General features: G+C 53.9%; 1 protein-coding gene across 1 annotated transcript in view; it reads right to left on the bottom strand.

Annotated features, from left to right (window-relative positions):
- ABCC3 (ATP binding cassette subfamily C member 3) overlaps positions 1 to 21,372 on the bottom strand; it is a 56,176-nt gene that overhangs the window by 34,258 nt on the left and 546 nt on the right. The window contains exons 2-8 of the mRNA XM_047759273.1: positions 7,273 to 7,449; positions 6,525 to 6,650; positions 6,168 to 6,305; positions 3,822 to 3,947; positions 3,555 to 3,616; positions 2,796 to 2,927; positions 1,361 to 1,552 (exon numbers count right to left, since the gene is read on the bottom strand). Coding sequence (XP_047615229.1) covers positions 1,361 to 1,552; positions 2,796 to 2,927; positions 3,555 to 3,616; positions 3,822 to 3,947; positions 6,168 to 6,305; positions 6,525 to 6,650; positions 7,273 to 7,449 — 953 coding nt within the window. The remainder of the gene's footprint in view (positions 1 to 1,360; positions 1,553 to 2,795; positions 2,928 to 3,554; positions 3,617 to 3,821; positions 3,948 to 6,167; positions 6,306 to 6,524; positions 6,651 to 7,272; positions 7,450 to 21,372) is intronic.

The following is a 21,372-nucleotide window of genomic DNA, read 5'->3' as shown; positions in this document are numbered from 1 at the left end:
ACTGAATCTTATCTCATTGCTGGCCTGGATTTTCCTTGGACCTGGTTGGCCCACTTTCACCCTGCCACCCTGCCTTACATCCCCACACTATTGGCAGGGGATCCTTCCCAAATGCAAACCGGAAACCCCTCCCTCGCTTCAGGTCTCTTCAAGGATCTCTTTGGCTCTCCCTCTTTCCTTTTGTGCTTCTGTCCCTCCCTCTGATCACCCTCCCGCTAACATTCAGAAGTACCTGGAATACCTGAGTCATGCTGTTTCAAGCCTTCTTGATTTTGCCTGGAATGCACTTTCCCCTCCTTCTTCACTCAGCTAATTAGCTAATTGCCAGTCCTTCCTCACTTGATACACTTCCTGGCTGGCAAATGTACCCTGCCCTTTCCCGGGCTGGCTGCCTTGTCCCTCTGGGAATTTTCCAGACACCTATGTTCACCTCCACCTGTGCTGTGCGCTAACAGGTTGACATGCTTGTTTTTCCCATAAGACTTTAAGACCACACCTTATTTTTCTCTATGTATCTGTATCCCCAGTATCATATCCATGTCTGTTGAATGAACAAATGCATGAACGGAGGGGCAAAGGACAGAGGGCGCAGAAGCCAGGCAGCTCTTCTCTCCTCCCACCCCCCCCCGCCCCGTTTGAGAGCTCCTTTTTGTCCAAGCCATTCGTGTGACAGATGACAGATCCTATTATCTGGAGAGCCCTGCATTCCAACCCATCCTTACTAGCTCTGTGCCCTTGGCCAAGTCACTTCACTTCTGTGAGTTCCTACTTTCTCATTTTTGTTGTGTTTTCTGCTTATTCATTTGTATTTGCCTTTTTTTTTTTTTTTGGCTTTTTAGGTCCACACCTGTGGCACACAGAAGCTCCCAGGCTAGGGGTCAAATCGGAGCTGCAGCTGTCGGCCTACACCGCAGCCACAGCATCGTGGGATCCGAGCCACATCTACAACCTACACCGCAGCTCACAGCAACACCAGATTCTTAACCCACAGAGCGAGGCCAGGGATTGAACCTGAATCCTCATAAGATACTAGTCGGGTTTGCTACCACTGAGCCACGACAGGAACTCCCTGTTCATTTGCAAAATGGGAAGAGGGGCACCTCTCTGTAGGCTCGTTGAGAGGATTTAAAGACAGAATGTTTGCCAACACATATACCAAGGTGCCTGGCATGCACACCCAATAAATACAAGTTGGATATGCATGGGGACACTGAGGTGCAGAGGCTCTGCCCCTTGCTAAAGGTCACAGAGAAAAGTGGGGATAGCCCCTTGGGTCCTGGTCTCCCTACATGGTGTGCTGAGGCCAGCTGGCCGGCCCCCTGCCTTGAGGAAGGCTGTGCGACAGGCAGCGTGCAGAGACCTGAGCAGCTGTGGGTTGACAAAGGACAGCAGGTCCTGGATCAGCTTGAGGCACATGCTGAGAAGGAAGCTGGAGGCGAAGGTGGCCATCAGGGCCCGCAGGAAGGAGGGCTCCCGGGTCCGGGGCCGCTTCCCCAGCAGCACCTCACCCTCACTGGACGGTCTTTTCCCAGAAGCCTCTGCAGCCTGGTGTCTGGTCCGGGGAGGAAGGAGCAGTGGGTAGAAATGAGCACGTGAGTCCCATGAATCAAGGGCCATGGGGGGTAGCGAGGAGCAGGTAGGAGCAGGAGCAAGTTGGGGGGGGATGGACCACGTGACCTTCCAACTGAGAATCCCCAAGCAACTCTGTCTTCAGGTCCTAGGGAGCATAGGAAGAAGCGCCTTAACTGCTCCCCAAGGCCTATACACCCAGCAGTTCCCAGCCTCTGGGGCTCTCCTTGTCCCATCCCCCCAACCCAGGGCTGGCTCCGGGGAGGATGCTGATGGGATGGGAGTCACAGGCAGGGCTGGCTAGTGGTCTAGTCACTGGGACCTGAGCAGGGAGGGGGTGGAGGTGGCATGGAGGGACAGGGCAGGGGTGCAGCAGGAAGATGGGGGGGGCATTAGGCCTTCCAGAGACTCCAAGACACTGCTTGCTGACCAAGCCCAAGTCTTTGACTCCGCCACAGTCAGTCGGCAATCAGGGGCTCGGGCTGAACCAGCACCAGATTTCTGGACCTCCGGATGTGGGTGGAAGGGAAGGGGGCTCGGTCCTGGAAGGGCAGTGGGTGGGGAAGGAGAACTCGGCACCCAGCTCTTCTGGCTGGGTAGCCCTCCAGAGACAGGCTCCTGGGTCCTGGGCAGGAGGCTGCCAGCGGGAAGGCCCCTCAGCCAGAGGGTCCTCTCCTCTAGCCTCTACCTCCAGGCAAGAGGAGACAGGATTGAGAGGGAGGGCTGGCTTCAATCTTCATCACGTGGCCCCTTTCCCTCTTGAGAGAAGTCCCTGGAATCTACCCTTCAAAGTCAGGCAGGGCGGTGCCAGGGTGAGTGTGGTGGGGCCAGACAGCTGGGCATGGATTCTGGCTTTGCCACCACCTACTCGGGGACCTTGGGCACATCATCAAACCTCTGTGCCTCAGTGTCCTTATCTGTAATATGAAGACAATGGAACCTGCACCGTAGGGCTGCGGGAGATGGACTGAGTTAACCTACATGCTCGGGGACGGGGACGGGGACAGGGACGGCAACAGTGTCAGCCATTCTCCCGCATCGGTAGAGCTGGAAGAGCTGGTGCCACCCAGGCCTGAGCTTCCCACCCCAGGACCCCCTGCACCTGCTCTTCTCCCCACCCCCATCCATGCGAGCTCCCAGGTCTCCCAGGCTCCCCTGCAGGAGACCTGGGCTGTGTGAAGGGGCTGGAGTGGAGGGGCGCGGGGACCAGGGGAGGGGGCGCTCACTGCGCTGCCTGCTCCTGCTGCTTCTTCCACTCCTCCAGCAGCCTCTGCACCACCATCTGGGAGCAGTCCTCCTTGTTCAGGGCCCAGAGGTCGCGCTCCTCCAGGGGCCGCCTGTAGCCGAGGATGGCTAATCTGGAGCGGGCAGACAGCACCACACAGGGTCAGAGCTTGGCAGCCTGGGGACCAGGGGCCCCAGAGAGGAGGGTATCCCTAGGGAGCTGTGGTCAAGGGAAGGGTCTTCTTTATTCCCACAGTAAGCAGGATGGAGGGCACTTCCTCTCACCTTAGTTCCTACTTTTTGGCCCCTTCGCTCTCCTTCCCAGATGCCCCACTGACCCCTGGGCCTTCAGGATGGTGGCTGGGGCCCTGGGCAGTGCCAAGTGCCACTGGATGGAGCCCCAGCCCCAGGAGCCTCTTCAGTGCAGTGCAGTTAATGAGCTGTCCCCCCGGGTCACAGACACAATTCTCCTGCTCTAGCTGCTCTAGCAGATGCCAAGGAAATGACAGCTGCAAGCTTATCACTGACCTAAGAGCTAGGAATTAGTCGTGGTCTCCCTCGAGGACCCAGAGCCTGTCCCCACAGCCTGCCAGACGCAGGTCTGGTCTGTGGCCTGGGATTAGAACTGGGCCATGCCCGCAGGGGTTCACAGCTCCCCAGGCCCCTGAACTTCTGGACGGCTCCCCTTCCTCCCTCTCATCCCCCAACCATCCACCCCTCCCCCATCCCCCAGGCCCAGGCTCGTGGAAGAGCCAACTCACTTTGTAAACCACCAGAAAGTTAGGCGGGAGAGGAAGCCAGCTCCGGCCTCTGGGCAGGGGTTCTAGAAGGTGCAAGAACGGGACAGGGGACATTAAGGCAGAGCAGAAGGAGGGCGCCTCATCCCTTCCCGCTCCAAGCCCCCGTCTGCACACTGTGCCGACGACATGAAGATGGAAGGGACTGGAAGGGATGGGGGCCGCTGGTAAGGGCGGGGCTGAGCGTGGGCTGTGGAACCACCCCCGCCCCCCATCTCCATTCAAACTCACCGGGTCGACATTCTTGGGGGAGAAAAACGGTGGCTTCTCCCTGAAGCAGGAGAGGATGAGGGCGGAGAGCACCAGGGCAAAATAGATGTAGAAGGTGGAGAAGCGGAAGGGGTCTGAGATCCTGCCCTGGGGGGGAGGAATGGGGAGCGGAATCAGGGCTTGGGGAGCCCCAGGCCCGCAGTCCCTGCTCCGAGGAGTCCTTTGGGGCATCCGGCCCCTCTTGGGAGGAGTCAGCACCTGAGGGGCCCCTGGGTCTCCTGCCCAGAGGGTTCTGAGAGAGGGGAAGGGTGGTAAGGGGGCCCCTGCCCTATGGGGCTTGCCCTGCTCCAGGCATTGTGCCAAGCACCTCACCCACGTCACCTGTTCTAACACTCCCCGTCAGGTAGGAAAACTACCTTTCTCCCTTCCTTCCTTTTTTTTTTTTTGTCTTTTTCGGGGCTACACCCGCAGCATATGGAGGTTCCCAGGCGAGGGCTCTCATCAGAGCTGTCGCCACCAGTCTACACCACAGCCACAGCAACGCAGGATCTGAGCCGCGTCTGTAACCTACACCGAGGCTCATGGCAACGCTGGATCTTAACCCACTGAGTGAGGCCAGGGATTGAACCTGCAACAGCAACGTTCCCAGTCGGATTCTTTAACCACTGAGCCATGACGGGAACTCCACCTTCCTGTTTCTTAATGGCTCCATCCACAGCATATGGAAGTTCTCTGGCGAGGGATTCACTTGGAGCCACAGCTTCAGCAAACACCAGATCCTTTCACTCACTGCACTGAACTGGGGATCGAACCCCAGCCTCTGAAGTGATCCAAGCCATTGCAGGAGCAGCTGCAGTCAGATTCTTTTTTTTTTTGGCCTTTTTGTCTTTCTAGGGCTTCAGTAGGGGGAGGGGAAGGGGGAGGAGGAGGCATATGAATGTATGAATGTTTCCAGGCTAGGGGTCTAATTGGAGCCTCAGCTGCCAGCCTACACCACAGCCACAACTCCGGATCCGAGCCGAGTCTGCAACCTACACCACAGCTCACAGCAACACTGGATCCTTAACCCACTGAGTGAGGCCAAGGACTGAATCTGCAACCTCATGGTTCCTAGTTGGATTCGTTTCCGCTGTGCCACAATGGGAACTCCCTGCAGTCACATTCTTAACCCACTGCAACACAGCAGGAACTCCTAGGAAATCTTTTTTTTTTTTTTTTCCAGGGCTGCTCCCAAGGCATCTGGAGGTTCCTAGGCTAGAGGTTAAATTGGAGCTGTAGCCACTGGCCTTCACCACAGTCACAGCCATAGCAATGCCAGCTCTGAGCCGCACCTGTGACCTATACCACAGCTCATGACAACACGGGATCCTTAACCCATTGAGTGAGACCAGGGATTGAACCTGCATCTTCATGGATACTAGTCAGGTTCATTACTGCAGGGCCACGATGGGAAATCCTCCTAGGAAATTTTTTTTTTTTTGTCTTTTTGCTATTTCTTGGGCTGCTCCCGCGGCATATGGAGGTTCCCAGGCTAGGGGTCCAATTGGAGCTGTAGTCTCCGGCCTACGCCAGAGCCACAGCAACGCGGGATCCGAGCCGCGTCTGCGACCTACACCACAGCTCACGGCAACGCCGATCGTTGACTCACTGAGCAAGCGCAGGGACCGAAACTGCAACCTCATGGTTCCTAGTCGGATTCGTTAACCACTGCACCACGACGGGAACTCCTTTTTTTTTTTTTTTTGTCTCTAGGAAATCTTGATGCCCAGTTTGCAGTTGAGAAATAAGGCTCCAAATGGCTAAAGGTTTCACCCAAGATCACAGAAATATTAAGTGGATTGTCTCCAGCCTGAGCCTGCGCGTGCTTATGAATACACTTGCCTGCCTCCTCTTGAGACAGAGAAATGGAAAAACACTAGACTGACGGCCAGCGTTCCTACCGCCACCTCATCACCCCCTGCCCACCATTGCAAATGAAGAGGAAGGCCAGGAACTGAGGGAGGTGGGGGAAAAGGGGAGAACAGACTAACGGGATTCCAGGGAAGCCAGAACTGTTCGGGTCTGCACACTCGCACTCGTTGCACAGACCCTGCACTTGGTGGCGGTGGCAGCGTTCCCACGAGCATCCGACAATGGCTGCATCTTGCAGCATCTCCCGGGTTACACGGCTCCTCACGCTGCTCCCCCGTCTGCTTCCCAGCAGAGATGCAACAAGTAGGGGACGACACACAAAGGACTGAACGGCAAAGGAGGTCCTGGGAGCCAGAGAAGGGGGGCGAGGAGGAGCCTGGGCCCCAGGAGTGACTCGAGTCCTGGGGTCAATCCCTAGACAGCGCTGGACCTGGCTGTTTCCTCGCCGGCACTCACCTGGGCCACAGCTGAAAGGATCTTGGAACGGAAGGGGATGATTCCACAGATCACGCACAGGAACCAGAAGATGATGAGGATTCCCGAGGACCGCACCCCCCGTAGCCGCTCGTATTGGATCAACAGGGTGGCCAGCAGCTGTGCAGGGAGGGCAGAGAGGCTGGTCTGGAGCACGCACATCTGGACCTGCCCCTGTTTCTCCCCATCCCACGAGGCCAGAGGGTTTGGGGGTTACCCCCAGCCTCCTCCCACCCCTAAGGAGCCCAGCCTTCTCCCCAGAGCCCATGGTTCCCCCATCCCCGTCCCACAACCCTTTGGAGATCCTCCCCCACCCAGATTCCCCGGTCTCACACCAACCATGGTGACCCCCACCACCAAGGGGGTGACAAAGAAGATGGGGGCAGGGGCCCAGCCGTGCAGCAGGCCATGGAAGGAGTAGAAGAGATCAGTCCAGGAGACGCACCACAGCAGGACGCCCAAGGCCTGTAGACGGGGCACATGTTGGAGTCTCTATCCCCTACGATGGGGATGTGCCCCCCTGGGGAGGGACTTTTGCTCCTGAAACCACTAGGCCTGCCCAGGCTTGTCCCCAGGAGCCAGGCTGGGTGCTGGCTGGAAACTTCGCCAGGGTAGGGGGAGCATTGCTGGAGAACCTGATGAAACTTCCCCAGGCAGAGACTATTTCACAGGGCTGGCAGGCTGCCATGGCCCCGATCACATGGCGGGTGAGGCTGGGAAACTCAGTCCAGCCACTGAGGGGGGCGGGGGGAGGAGTGACTCATTGAAAGGAGAACCTCCGGAGTTCCCTTTGTGGCTCAGCAGTAACAAACCCAACTGGTATCCATGAGGACGCAGGTTCGATCCCTGGCCTCACTCAGTGGGTTAAGGATCCAGCATTGCCGTGAGCTGTGGTGTAGGTTGCAGATGCAGCTTGGATCTGGCGTTGCTGTGGCTGTGGTGGAGGCTGGCAGCTGTAACTATGATTCGACCCCTAGCCCAGGAACTTCCATATGCCTCAGGTACGGCACTAAAAAAAAAAAAAAAAAAAAAATAGAAGACCCTCCATGTCCTGGTCCCACCCGCAGAACAGCCCTGAGCCCCTGACCGTTTTGAGCCTGGAGAGGTGGGAGAGGACGATGTAGCCTTGCTGGTGGCGCCGCAGGTAGAAGAGGTAGCAGGGCAGGGCGGCCCACAGGTACACGCAGGGGGCCCAGGCCAGCAGGGAGTTCTGGAAGCAGGGAGTCAAATCCGGGTTGTCTGTGTGCAAGGACAGGTTGGAGTCCTGAGGACAGAGGGGACAATTCAGTGACAGCTTCCTGAAGAACTGGGCTCATGATCCCAGGAGGCGGCTGGGCCAGAGAGCAGCTCCAGGCTCCCTGGGGGGTCGGAATGTGTGTGACCACGAGAGGCGAAGTGTGCAAACCAGCAGGTGTGGTTCTGAGTGTGAGCGTTCCCAGGAGGCCGCGGGCGCCCCGTTTCCTCGCATTTTCTCTGTCTCTCTAATTGAGGTATAATTTGAGTACAATAAGCTGCAGCCATTTAAAGTACACAGTCCAATGAGTATCGGTTGTCCACACCTGTAAAACTGCTGCCACAAAAAAGATATGGAGGATTCCATCATTTCACGAGTTCCTTTGTGCCCCTCTGCAGCCCATCCTTCCCCGGCACCACGGATGTCATTTCTGTCATTCCAGATTTCCACTCTTTTTTCCTAAATTAATTATACATATTTATTCGGCCTCTCCATGCAGAGGCGTGATGTGGGATCTCAGTTCCTGGACGAGGGGATCGAACCTGGGCCCGCAGCCGTGAAAGAACTCCGTCCTACCCACTAGACCTCGAGAGAACTCCCTAATTTTTAAAAAAATTATTATTATTATTATTTGCTTTTTAGGGCCGCATTCGAAGCACATGGAGATTCCCAGGCTAGGGGTCAACTCAGAGCTACAGCTGCCGGCCTACGCCACAGCCACAGCAACACAGGATCCGAGCCACGTCTGCAACCTACACCACAGCTCACAGCCACGCCAGATCCTTAACCCACTGGGCGAGGCCAGGGATCGAACCCACAACCTCGTGGTACCTAGTTGGAGTCATTTCCGCTGTGCCATAAAGAGAACTCCTATAATTTTTTATTTTATCAAAGCATATATGCACATGGTTGAAGAGCTCACTTTCTTTCTAAGCCCCTCCCAGGGAAGGGATAGGGAGTTCTCTGAGCTTTTGTTGCCTCTCCTTTAAAATGGAGACAGAGGAGTTCCCGTCGTGGTGCAGTGGTTAACGAATCCAACTGGGAACCATGAGGTTGCGGGTTCGATCCCTGCACTTGCTCAGTGGGTTAAGGATCCGACGTTGCCGTGAGCTGTGGTGTAGGTTGCAGACGCGGCTCGGATCCCAAGTTGCTGTGGCTCTGGTGTAGGCTGGCGGCTACAGTTCTGATTGGACCCCTAGCCTGAGAGTCTCTATATGCCGAGGGAGCGGCCCTAGAAAAGGCAAAAAGACAAAAAAATAAAATAAAATACAATAAAAATAAAATGGAGATGGATAGGAGTTCCTATTGTGGCTCATTGGTAATGAGCCCAACTACTATCCATGAGGATTCGGGTTTGATCCCTGGCCTCGCTCAGTGGGTTAAGGATCCAGCATTGCCATGAGCTGTGGTGTAGGTCGCAGATGTAGCTTGGATCTGGCGTTGCTGTGGCTGTGGTGTAAGCCAGCAGCTATAGCGCCAATTCCAACCCTAGCCTGGGAACTTCCATATGCCATGGGTGCGGTCCTTAAAAAAAAAAAAAAGACCAAAAACAATAACATAAAATGGAGGCAGAGTTCCCGTTGTGGCTCAGTGGTTAAGAACGTGACATAACGCCTCTGAGGATGCAAGTTCGATCCCTGGTCTCACCCAGTGGGTTAAGGATCCAGTGTTGGCACAAGGTTCAGCATAGGTCAGAGGTTCAGCTTGGATCTAGCATGGCTGTGGCTGTAGTTGCTGCAGCTGTGGTGTAGGCCGGCAGCTGCAGCTCCAACTTGACTCCTAGCCTGGGAACTTCCATATGCCAGGGGTGGGGCTCTAAAAAGACAAAAAAACCAAACCAAACAAACAAACAAAACTTGCTTAAGTAAATTGTTTGTTGAGTAAACGAATAAATAAAAGAATAATTTAGGAGTTCCCGTCATGGCACAGTGGTTAACGAATCCGACTAGGAATCATGAGGTTGTGGGTTCGGTCCCTGCGCTTGCTCAGTGGGTTAATGACCTGGTGTTGCCGTGAGCTGTGGTGTAGGTTGCAGACGCGGCTCGGATCCCGCGTTGCTGTGACTCTGGCGTAGGCCGGTGGCTACAGCTCCGATGTGACCCCTAGCCTGGGAACCTCCATATGCCACAGGAGTGGCCCAAGAAATAGCAAAAAGACAAAAAAAAAAAAAAAAGAATAATTTAGACCCGTCCTCTAAACCTTCGGTGGCTTCCTACTGCCTAGAAGACAAAATCCAAGCATGGCATTCAAATCCTACAGCTGGCCTTGCATTACCTTTCTGTCATCTATCTAAACTATTAAAGTATCTATTGCCTGACTTCTTTTTTTATAAAATCTTTCATGGAGTGGTCTGCACACCCTGCCTCCTCTTCCTCAGCCTACGCCTACCCTCACACTTTAATGCCATCCGGGTCGGCCCTCTGCCTCCAATGTGCCTGCCCATGGCCAAAAGATTCCCGAAATACAGCGTTGCCTGCCTTGTCTTCTGCCCGCAAACCTGCAGCGGCTCCTGCTGCTCCTACGGCCAAGGCCAAGTGTACCATCTCCCTCCACTGCGCCCTTCCCCTACTGCCAAAACTCATTTCACCCTAAATCTGATGTGAAAGTCTCACTCTTAGGTCTTTGCTCAGCCTGGTCCCTCGTTCATCTTCTTGTCAAAAAAATCCCAATAACTCCAAGGAAGTGTGGGGGACCTGGCTCAGGATCCACCTCTCCCTTCCCATTTGGAAGTCAACACCTAATGCGAGAGCCACCTTCCGGAGCATCAGTCTTCCACTTGATGACGCCCTGGCCAGGGCCTGCTGTGAGCTGGGAAGAAGGCGAGGCACACCTGGGCAAGCCCTATCCCTGCCCCCGGCAGCAGGAAGTCCGGGTACATGCTGTGTTGGGGCATTTCACTCAAACCCTGGGGGTATAGGCTGTGCCACGCACATCTGTATTTTAGAACCCTGTATCCAGGAGTTGCTCAAGAATGTCAGCTAAGGACATGCAAACTCTTGCTAAGCACCTGGCACGCCAACCCAGGTTGGGTACTGGGTCAAGGATCACAGAGTGGGGTGATACCATAGGCCTACTCGGGCTCTCCAGGGGGAGGGGAGGCAGATGCCCTAGCCCGCATTGTTTTCTTCTTTAAAACATGTCTGGAGTTCCCTGGTGGCTCAGTGGGTTAAGGACCTGGCCTTGTCACTGCTGTGGCTCGGGTTACTGCTATGGCATGGGCTTAATCTCTGGCCTGGGTACTTCTGCATGCCAGAGGCCTGGCCAAAAAAGTTTTTTTCTTCTCCAAGCCTCATGTACTTACAGAAAGGGCACACAGCTTAAGTGTACACCTCCGTGAATTGTCACACGCTGACCACGCCTGTGTGACTAGAACCCAAATCAAGACACAGGACATCGCTGGCCCCCAAAGTGCATCTTGCGCCCCCACCAAGCCACTCCTCATCCCAGGGGAACACTGTCCTAACTTCTGACAACAAGCGGTTTTACCTGTGTGGGACCTTCCTGTAAAGGAAATCACACAGCCTGGACCTTTCACATCTGGCTTCTTCACTTAACACTGCATCTGGAGTGTCACCCTTGGTATTGAATGTGAGTGGCGGTTTCCCCTCTGAACTTCTGCTTGTGGTCCATTGTGTGAACAAACACAGGTACTTATCCATTCCACTGGCAAGGTTGGTTAACTCCACTGGTTGCTTTAAGCTTTGCAACCTGGAGTTCCCGTTGTGGCTCAGTGGTTAAAGAACCCGACTAGCATCCATGAGGACGCAGGTTCGATCCCTGGCCGCACCCAGTGGGTTAAGGATCTGGCGTTGTGAGGAGCTGTGGTGTAGGTCGCAGACATGGCTTGGATCCCGTATTGCTCTGGTGTGGCTCCGATTCGACCCCGAGCCTGGGGACTTCCATATGCTGCAGGTGTGGCCCTAAAAAGACCAAAAAAAAAAAAAAAAAAGCTTTGCAACCTGTTAATCCCAACCACTTAGCTGGCCCAAGGCCTCCCCCAACTCAGACCATCTGGTCTTTGAGCCTGGAGTGAACTGCTCAGCTTTCTGGGCCTCACCTGAGTCTCAGCTCCTACAGAAAGCATTTCTGAGGCACCCCAGCCTCCAGTGGGGCTTTTCCTTGCTTTATCCTGTATGGTCTTGGCAGCCAGGTAAATGACTAAAGGCCACTTAGGTTTCAGTAGTATGTTATTACAGCACTGGTCATTATCTGTTATTTTTTCAGAACAATTTCCAAAAGAAGAGAAGAGGAACAGTTTGAGGCACGGTTTGCAAAAGAAAAATCAGGCTCCATCTGTTCCAGCAACAAGTCCAAGGACACCTGGCTGTCAGGAGCTGGGAGGGCCACCAGGCCTCGTTAACTCCAACCTGGGGTTTCTCCGACCCCGCGCTGCTTGGACCTGCACATGTGACCACGTCTTCTCTCTTATAGCAACTGCGCCTTCAGGATAGACGTTGGCCCCTAATCTTACTCATCTCCTCTCTGCCCCACACCCTCTAACTCCCAGCACACAGCCAGGCATGAGGAGCAGTGCAGATATGGTCTAGACATATCTGCCAGACAAGGGAGCGTGTGTGCTGGGGGACGGGAGCCTGAGTTCAAAGGCACAACACGGAATCTGCACTTGCACTGGCGTGGCTCTTGGAGGCAGCCAGGGAGTGGCCACGAGGAGAACCAAACCCTTATGCAGGGGACTCAAGGTGGGCTGCCACTTCGGAGCCATGGAACTAAGGGTGACTGTCTTCATCTCTCTGAACCCCCATTTCCGCACGTGAGTCGTCGGAGTAATGACAGCAACCCAGCCAGCTCGCCGCAGGAGCAGGATGAACAGCAAAGCACCTTGGCTCAAACAAGGCAACACTAGGAGTTCCAGTCATAGCTCAGTGGAAACGAATCTGACTAGCATCCATGAGGACGTGGGTTCGATCCCTGGTCTTATGCAGTGGGTTAAGGATCCGGTGTTACCATGAGCTGTGGCGTAGGTGGCAGATGTAGTTCAGATCTGGTGTTGCTGTGGCTGTGGCGTAGGCCGGCGGCTACAGCTCCAATTTGACCCCTAGCCTGGGAACCTCCATATGCTGTAGGGGCCGCCCTAAAAAACCAAAAAAGACAAAAACACAAGGCAACCCTCAAAGCAGGTGACCCAGCAGAGGCTGCTGGGACCTTGTTTGGGTTTCACAAACAACTTGCACTGTGGCAACAATCAAGAGATCTTGGGGAGGTGAGGACCAGAGACAGCTTTGACCCACAGGGAGATCCGGCCTGGGCTCCTTTCCTTCCGATATGCGTATCTCAGCTGGGCAGAGTTCCACCCAGAAGTCACGGGTACCCATCCAAGCCTGTGTTCCTAGACTGTTTATCTCAGCCTACTTGCTAGGACACTGATGGGACATGTCCTACACAACATGTCCTACACAACATGTCCTACACAACATGTCCAGAACGGAACTCCTGCCCAGTCCCTCTCCCAAGCCTGCCCACTGGACGGCTGGCAGCTCTTTCCTTCTCGAAGGCCAGAATCTTTGCCATCATCTTTGACTCTTTCTCTCACACCCCACACCCAACCTTTCAGCAAATCCTGTTCACTCTCCTTTGAGATTATGAGGCTGAACTACAGGTAAGTGCTATATTTGACTGTTTTTATCTATAAAAAGGCATCTTTGTCTGGATGTCCCTGATAGAGCCAGAATCTGATGGCTTCTCTTTCACCTGGACTGTGGCTATTGCCCCCCCCCCCCCCCCCCGGTCTCTCTGCTTGTACTCTGGCCACTTGCCGAGCTGTCTTTTCCAGCCCAGTAGCCAGGGGCAAGTCTGGGAGAAACCTAAGTCATGCTGACCCCATGTCACTCCTCTGGTTAAAACCTGCCAAGGGCTCCCCATTTCACACAGAGTAAAAGCCCAAGACTTGGGCATATATCCAGAGAAAACTCGCAAAGACACATGTACTCCAATGGTCATTTCAGTACTATTTGCAATAGCCAAAACAAGGAAACAACCTAAATGTCCATCAACAGAGGAGTGGATCAAGATGTGGTACATATACACAATGGACTATTACTCAGCCATTAAAAGGAACGAAATACCGGCATTTTTAGCAACATGGATGGACCTAGGAATTATTATGCTAAGTGAAGTCAGCCATACAATGAGACATCAAATGCTTTCACGGACATGTGGAACCTGAAAAAAGGACAGACTGAACTTCTTTGCAGAACAGATGCTGACTCACAGACATTGAAAAACCTATGGTCTCCGGAGGAGACAGTTTCGGGGGTGGGGGGATGTGCTTGGGTTGTGGGATGGAGATCCTGTGAAATCAGATTGTTATGATCATTATACAACTACAGACGTGATAAATTCATTTGAGTAATAATAAAAAAAAAAAGCCCAAGTCTCCAAGGGGCCCTCAGGACCCTCCTTATCTGCTTCCCTGCACTCTGACCTCAGGTCCCCCACTCCGTCCTCTCACTCCACTTGCCTCCTGGCCTCTGTGTGGTCCCCGTATATCAGATCTGCACCTGCCTCAAGGCAGTGGTGCTGTGCCCAACACCCTCCTCACCTGCAAACTTGTGCTCGGCTCACTTTTTCTTGCTTTCTTTCTTTCTTTTGGGGGCCATCCCCAAGGTATATGTAAGTTCCCAGGCTAGGGATCAAATCAGAGCTACAGCTGCTGGCCTACACCACAGCCACAGCAATGCCAGATCTGAGCCTCGTCTGCAACCTACACCACAGCTCACGGCAACGCCAGATCCTTAACCCAATGAGCACGGCCAGGGATTGAACCCACGTCCTCATGGATCCTGGTCAGGTTCGTTAACCACTGAGCCACGATGGGAGCTCCCCCGGTTTGTTAGCTCTGCTGACCAGTGTATTTCCCACGGCCTAGAACAGGGCCTGGCAGAGCGAAGGCCCTCCCGTGCATTTGTCGAACAGAAGAAAGAATATGAACAAATAAATGAAAAGTGCCCGCGAAAGCCCACTTCTGCGGCCATGTGCCCAGCAGCTCAGTATGAGTTCCCCTGGGCACCAAGGCACCAGAGGGGATCGCAGACGCAGACCAAGCTAAGCATCGAGGACAGGGTTGGTGAAGGTCATTTCCTGGACCCCCTGGCACTCTTCAATCCCACAGGGGCAGGATGGGTGACCCCTTCTCAAACCACCAGCCCCCAGTTCCCATTCTGAAGAGCACCACCTGGGAGCTGGGCCCACCCCCCGCCCCCCGGACTGTCACTCACAAAGTTTCCACAGCAGCAGCAACGACGTTAACCACACAATTAAACAGTTCAATGGGGCGAGACGGTCTGGCACCCAGACGCCACCGAGGGGGCCCCTTCATGGGCACCAAGGCCGAAATCTCGGCAGACCCCAGCAGGGGGCAGGGGGGAATAAGGATTCCCAGAGCCCTCGGCCCCAGTTCTGTCAGGGACTTCCCAGGTCCCAGGGGCCCCAGGCTTGCTGATAGCCTCTGACATGAGAAGATTAATGACTTCCTTAACCCTGCAGGGATCAACTGACGAATTCATTTATCTCAGCAGACATGGAGGTGCAGAAACGGCAAAGGGCCCACTCACACTGCTGACCCACTGTGGCTGAGACGGCAGCCTTCAGAAGGGCCTCGGGGTGGGAGCCCGAAACGAGGGCTCACAGCCTGGCCGGCCCATCGTCCGCTTCCAAAAGGGGCCTTCGGCCAGCCAGCCACAGCTTTGGTTATTTGAGCACCACGGTGTTCCAAGATTATCACTGAATGCTCGAAACAGTGGAGACCCGTGGCCGGAAAGTGACCAACCCCAGGGCACAGCGGCCGACGCTGGGACTCGAACCCTGGCCGTGCCACTTCTGAGTTCCAGACTCGGTTCTACTGCACTTCCTCTACACCTTGTAGGGCTCCAACAGGACAACCCACCTTGAGGACAGAACCCCCAAAACGTTAAAAATCTCCTTTCAGGGAGTTCCCATCGTGATTCAGTGGTTAACGAATCCGACTAGGAACCATGAGGTTGCGGGTTTGATCCCTGGCCTCGCTCAGTGGGTTAAGGATCTGGCGTTTCTGTGAGCTGTGGTGTAGGCTGCAGACACAGCTCGGATCCCGAGTTGCTGTGGCTCTGGAGCAGGCCGGCAGCTACAGCTCTGATTAGACCCCTAGCCTGGGAACCCCCATATGCCACAGGAGCAGCCCCAGAAAAAGCAAAAAGACCAAAAAAAAAAAAAAAATCTCCTTTCAGCCCTGCAGCCTACTCTGAAATCACCTCCTTGCTATGGTTAATGTCACAGAGCTGATGGGGGAAGGGGCTGCCGTGACAGGGTAACAGACTAGCTGGCATTCTGGGAGCCACTGGACTAGAAACCTGAATATCCAGTTGGAAGGAGAAATCCAATCCAAGGATTAGCCCCTGTTAGCCCCCCTCACTCTCCCAGCCCAGCACCCCCTCCTGAAGGAGGAGCCGCTGCAGGTGGGGGAGGGGAAGCACATCCAAGCTCACCCCCCCCCTCAGGAATCCTGTTCCACCTGTTGCCCTGGGACACCCACACCAGGAAGGGGTGGACACAACCCCAGGTACTCTGATTCTGCCTCCCGCTAGGAACTCTGACCCAGGCTCCAGGCTCCAAGACCATTTCCGGGTCAGGGGACCAGAAGGCGGGCTTGGCAAAGTTCCCTCCCAAATGCCACTTCCTTGACTCATTTCCTTCCCTAAGTCTCCGGCCCTCCAGACCGGGTCCAGGGCAGTGGGGGAGCAGCGCAGCTGAGAAGTCAGCCTGGGGTCACAAGGAAACAAATCTTTCTAAGAGAAGCCAGCGGCTCGGAGGCTCAAAGTGGTCTAGCTTTAGCTGCCCCAGATGGGATGGAGAAAAGGAATTCAGGGGGCAAAGCCCTGGCAGGGAGGACTGTGTTCCTGGTGGGGTGGGGGGAGGGGGGATTGGTGTTCAGCAGACTGAGAGGGTATCTGCCACCTACCCACCTGCCTAATGGCAGAGGCCCCACCTCTACCAGTTTCCCCAGAGATTTGGGGGTCACCATCTTTATTTGAGAGTCAAAGTACACTGAAATCAGAGCCTCACTTGTTCCTCATGTGATGGTGGCCACCAATTCAGGCTGTGCAGTGACCTGGTGGCAGGGCGCGATGGAGGAGACCCTGATACCCAGGAGCCCTAAAGTCCCTAGGGCCTTAGTCATAGCTTCACCCCGAGTCCAAGGCTCAGCCCCTCAGAATCAGCACTGAGCAACTAGACCTGAAGGCGGCCCCAGAGGCGACTTAGGCCCAGCTGAAACCCAGAGAGGGTGATTAATTCGCCCAAAGTCACACAGCAAGTAACAGAATGGCACTAGCTGGAACAGAGCAAGAGACCCAGGGAGTAAACAGAGAGACCCAGGTGGGTAAAGAGCCAGGGGACAGTGAAAGTGCTGGTGCCTGGCTAGTGGGAGACCCATAGCGCTCCCCCAAGGGCTGCTACTCGGTAAACGCCATGTCTAAAATAGGGACAGAGGAGTTCCCGTCGTGGCTCAGTGGTTAACGAATCCGCCTAGGAACCATGAGGTTGCGGGTTCGATCCCTGGCCTTGCTCAGCGGGTTAAGGATCCGCCGTTGCCGTGAGCTGTGGTGTAGGTTGCAGACGCGGCTCGGATCCCACGCTGCTGTGGCTCTGGTGTAGGCCGGTGGCTACAGCTCCGATTCGACCCCTAACCTGGGAACCTCCATATGCCGCATGAGTGGCCCTAGAAAAAGCAAAAAGACAAAAAATAAAATAAAATAAAAGTGGGGACAGAACCAGCAAAGAGAGGTCTAGAAATCTCAGAGAAAGAGCTGGTGAATCTCCCATTGGCCACACCTTCCCTCTTCCAAGTTGGTCACAGAATTTCAGGGCAGGACCCCATCTCCTTCCTCTCTCCAACATCTCCACCAAGCGGCCACTACCCCCTGTGCCTGAACCCGTCAGCAATGAGGAGCTCACTGTTTCCCAGGCCATCAGTGCCATCTTTGGACAGCTCTCTTGGTCAGGACCTTTGGACTTCTAAGTCCACACCAGCCTCCCAGGAACTCCCTGGAGCCATTAGATCAAAGTCAATTCTGCAAACAGGTCAGGACCTCCTGAGGGCCAACAGTCCCCAGGCTCTTTCTCTGTGCACTCCCTTCACCACCTGGATATGCCCCTGTCTCTGCTGCTCAGAACAGAGTCATCATCCAGGTAGGGGGCAACCTGGGGCAGCAAAGGGACACCTCCACCTCCTTTGTTTTTAGCTCTGTGATCTCTGGGCCGTTTAGTCACAGGCCATTCTCTTGGAATTTATTTCCGTGAAACTTCTGCGCATGATCAGAGATGTTGGTAATCCCTCCAAAATGGGTAGAGCTAAGAGAGACATCAAAGAAAGGATGGATCACTCACCCAGCGCACAATGTGTGTGAGTGGCAGAGTATGTGTAAATGCATGGTGTGTGTAAGTGCATGGTGTGTGTGAGTGCACGGTGTGTGTAAATGCATGGTGTGTGTGAGTGCGCAGTGTGTGCAAGTGCACGGTGTGTGTGAGTGCACAGTATGTGAGTGCACAGTGTGTATGAGTGCACAGTGTATCTAAGTGCATGGTGTGTGTAAATGCACAGTGTGTGTGTGTCAGTACATGGTGCGTGTGAGTGCATGGTGTGCGTAAGTGCACAGTGTGTGTAAATGCACAGTGTGTGTGAGTGCAAAGTGTGTGTACACATGTCCAGGAGGTCATGGGTTCCCTCGAGGCTCCTACCCTCACATTTATCTGGGGCTGAGGTGGATGGATTTAGCCACAAATTCCCCAGCAAACAGGTGAGATGGGAGCCCTTGACCAATGGCCCTGAGCCCCTTTCTTGCAGGTCTTTCCAAATCTAATACCTCCTTCTAACCTCATCTCTCTCTTTATTACTCTTCCCAGGAATATTTTGACTTGTCACCAACAGAGCATTTTAAATTTAAATTGGTTTAATGGAGTTCCCCTTGTGGCTCAGTGGGTTAAGAACCCAACTAGTATCCATGAGAATGCAGGTCCAATCCTGGCCTCGCTCAGTGGGTTAAGGATCCGGCGTTGCTGTGAGCTGTGGTGTAGGTCAAAGATGCGGCTCAGATCCCGCGTTGCTATGCTGTATGTAGGCCAGAAGCGAGAGCTCCAATTCAACCCCTAGCCCGGGAACTTCCATACAAAAAAATTAAATCAACTTAAGTTCACAAATTGATTCACATTCCTTTTTTTTTTTTTTACATTCCCTACTTTATTTGACTTCCACAACAGCTTTGTGAGGTGGTTAGGAGGTGGGTGACTTCCCCATTTCATAGGTAGAAAAACTGAGGCTGTGAGGATAAGCTAGTGAAAAGGCTGGATAGAATGATCAAGCGGCCCCGAGAGGCCTGAACCATGTCTCCCCGCCTCCCGCCCCCACCTGTTCACTCCTGGCTTAGGTACTTCCTGGCTGCCCTGCACTACTTCCAACATTGTGGGTCACCCACAGGCTCCTAAGATAAAAGATTCAGGGACAAGTATACCTGAAAAACATACAATGAAAATGAGAAGCAGGAGTTGCCGTCGTGGCGCAATAGTTAACGAATCCGACTAGGAACCATGAGGTTGCAGGTTCGATCCCTGGCCTTGCTCAGTGGGTTAAGGATCCGGCGTTGCCGTGAGCTGTGGTATAGGTTGCAGATGCGGCTCGGATCCCGCGCTGCTGTGGCTCTGGCGTAGGCCGGTGGCTACAGCTCCGATTCGACCCCTAGCCTGGGAACCTCCATATGCTGCGAGAGCGGCCCAAGAAATGGCAAAAAAGAAAAAAAAAAAGAAAAGAAAAGAAAATGAGAAGCAAACTAGTTCAGCATCCGTGAATAACCCTGAACTTCAGGCCTTCTGGGTAACTGAGCTAGGGCTGAGGTAATAGCAGCAGCCTCTGGGCCTCAGACCCCGTTCCCCCCTTTTCTCAGCTCTACAAACCCTCAGAGGATGAGCTAGGGAACTTCCTGCCTTGTCCTGTACCACCCCCAGTCACCAGCTACTTGGGGGTACAGCCTGGGATAGCTTTCAGGAGCCAAGAAGTTAATGCAGAAGACGGAAATTGTTGGAGTTCCCATCGTGGCTCAGTGGTTAACAAATCCGACTAGGAACTATGAGGTTGCGGGTTCGATCCCTGGCCTTGTTCAGTAGGTGAAGGATCCGGCGTTGCCATGAGCTGTGGTGTAGGTCACAGACGTGGTTTGGATCTGGCATTACTGTGGCTGTGGCTGTGGCTACAGCTCCGATTCGACCCCTAGCCTGGGAACCTCCACATGCCACAGGTGCGGCCCTAAAAAAAAAAAAAAAAAAAAAAAGAGGAAGAAGATGGAAAGTGCTAAGACACGGGGGTCAGGAAGAGGAGAGGTTAGTGTCCTTGTCACTTGATGCATCCCCTTGAACCTCACATATAGATGACCTGACTCCCATGGACTCCGAGGTTCTCAGAGAAGATACACGTGTCTCAGGAACAAGAAATTCAGGCATAAGAGAGTCCCAGAAGCCCAAAAGTACACAGTCAGGGAATGACAAAGTTGAAACCATATCTCAGATTCCAAGTCGAGCACTCTGTAGCTGATTGTTGCGTGACCTTGACAAGTTCATTTTTTCAGTTTTCCCAGCTCTTTAATGAGGGGCTGGGCCAGCTACCCCAAGCCCCCAAGCTCTGACATTCTTGGATTCCACAGTATCATGGAAGGGTAGAGAAACCCTATCATGGGATCAAGAAAGGAGCCTTGAGTTCCCAGACTTCTGGTCCCTCAAAGCCTGTTTCTGGGCAATCCTAAGTTCTCAAGGTTAACTACACACTCAGGAACAGGGAATCCTTGAACTTGAGGCATGGTCACATCTGCCCCCTTGATTTACAAGTCTTCTCCCTGGCCACCTCGGACACCCCAACGTTGCCCCGGCCGCAACAGCCAGGCTCAAGTGACAATGAGAAAAAGTCTACTCATGAGCCAACGGGGCAACCTTTGGACTCTGGAAACAAGTGACCAGGCCAGGCTGGATGACAGATGGGGTTCCTGTGGCAATAAGGGCAGCAGCAGAGAAGTTGCATCATCTCTGATCAACCATGTAGTGATCTCCATGGCTCTCTTTCTGGGTTACTAAGAGGTTAATTTTACTCTAACCATTTAGTTAAATGGTATTCTATTGCCCAAAATTTCAGACATCCATTTAAGCCCTTCAGTCCAGCCCAAACACAACCTGAGAGCGGGGTGTCTGACTATACGCTCACACTTACATACACACATGCACACACACATCTACACAAGCACTCACTCATGAATAACACTCAGTGGGTGTGCGCATGCGCGTGCACACACACACTCACACACGCATGCACGCAACCTCCCCCTCCCCAGGCACATACATACAAATACCTGAAATGGGGAAATGATTTAGGGATTGGGATTCAGAGGCCCTGGATTTGAGAGCAGCCTATGCTGGGCAGCTCCCATAGGACCACTGACAAGCCCCTCGAGTCTAAACGCATCCGTGAAACAGAGACACACCACTACTTGCCTCCCAGAGCTGCGATGATGATCAAGGGAGCTGCCTGTGAAGAGGTTTTGAAAGCTGTAAGGAAGCTCTTGGGCTTTCTACACAGAGAGCACCTGAACTATGCTGAGGGTCTGGAGTCAGCAGCCTGAAAAGCAGCCTGATGTCTTAGAAAAGGGTCCGGCATATGAGCAGAAGGCCCACTTTGCTATCCCAGCCCTGTTTTCCTCTAACTGGCTTTGAGCAAGTCTCTTCCTCTCTCTGGGCCTTTCTCCATCTATAAAAGGGGAGGGTTGGACCAGGAAATCCTGATATCTTGCACCTGTAAGGGCCTGCCTCCAGAGTGAGGTCTGCCTCTCCCTCCTGAGGCTGGGGCGGTGAGGATCAGCCAGTCTCTGGTGGCTCTGCCCGGAGCAGGAACCCTTTCCAAGAAGGCAGGAACCCTTGAAGAAGGGG

This window comes from Phacochoerus africanus, chromosome 14 (genome assembly GCF_016906955.1).
Source record: "Phacochoerus africanus isolate WHEZ1 chromosome 14, ROS_Pafr_v1, whole genome shotgun sequence".
NCBI classification, from domain to species: domain Eukaryota; kingdom Metazoa; phylum Chordata; class Mammalia; order Artiodactyla; family Suidae; genus Phacochoerus; species Phacochoerus africanus.
The sequence above is the reverse complement of the archived record's forward strand: the minus strand, read 5'-3'. Positions and strand labels throughout refer to the sequence as shown.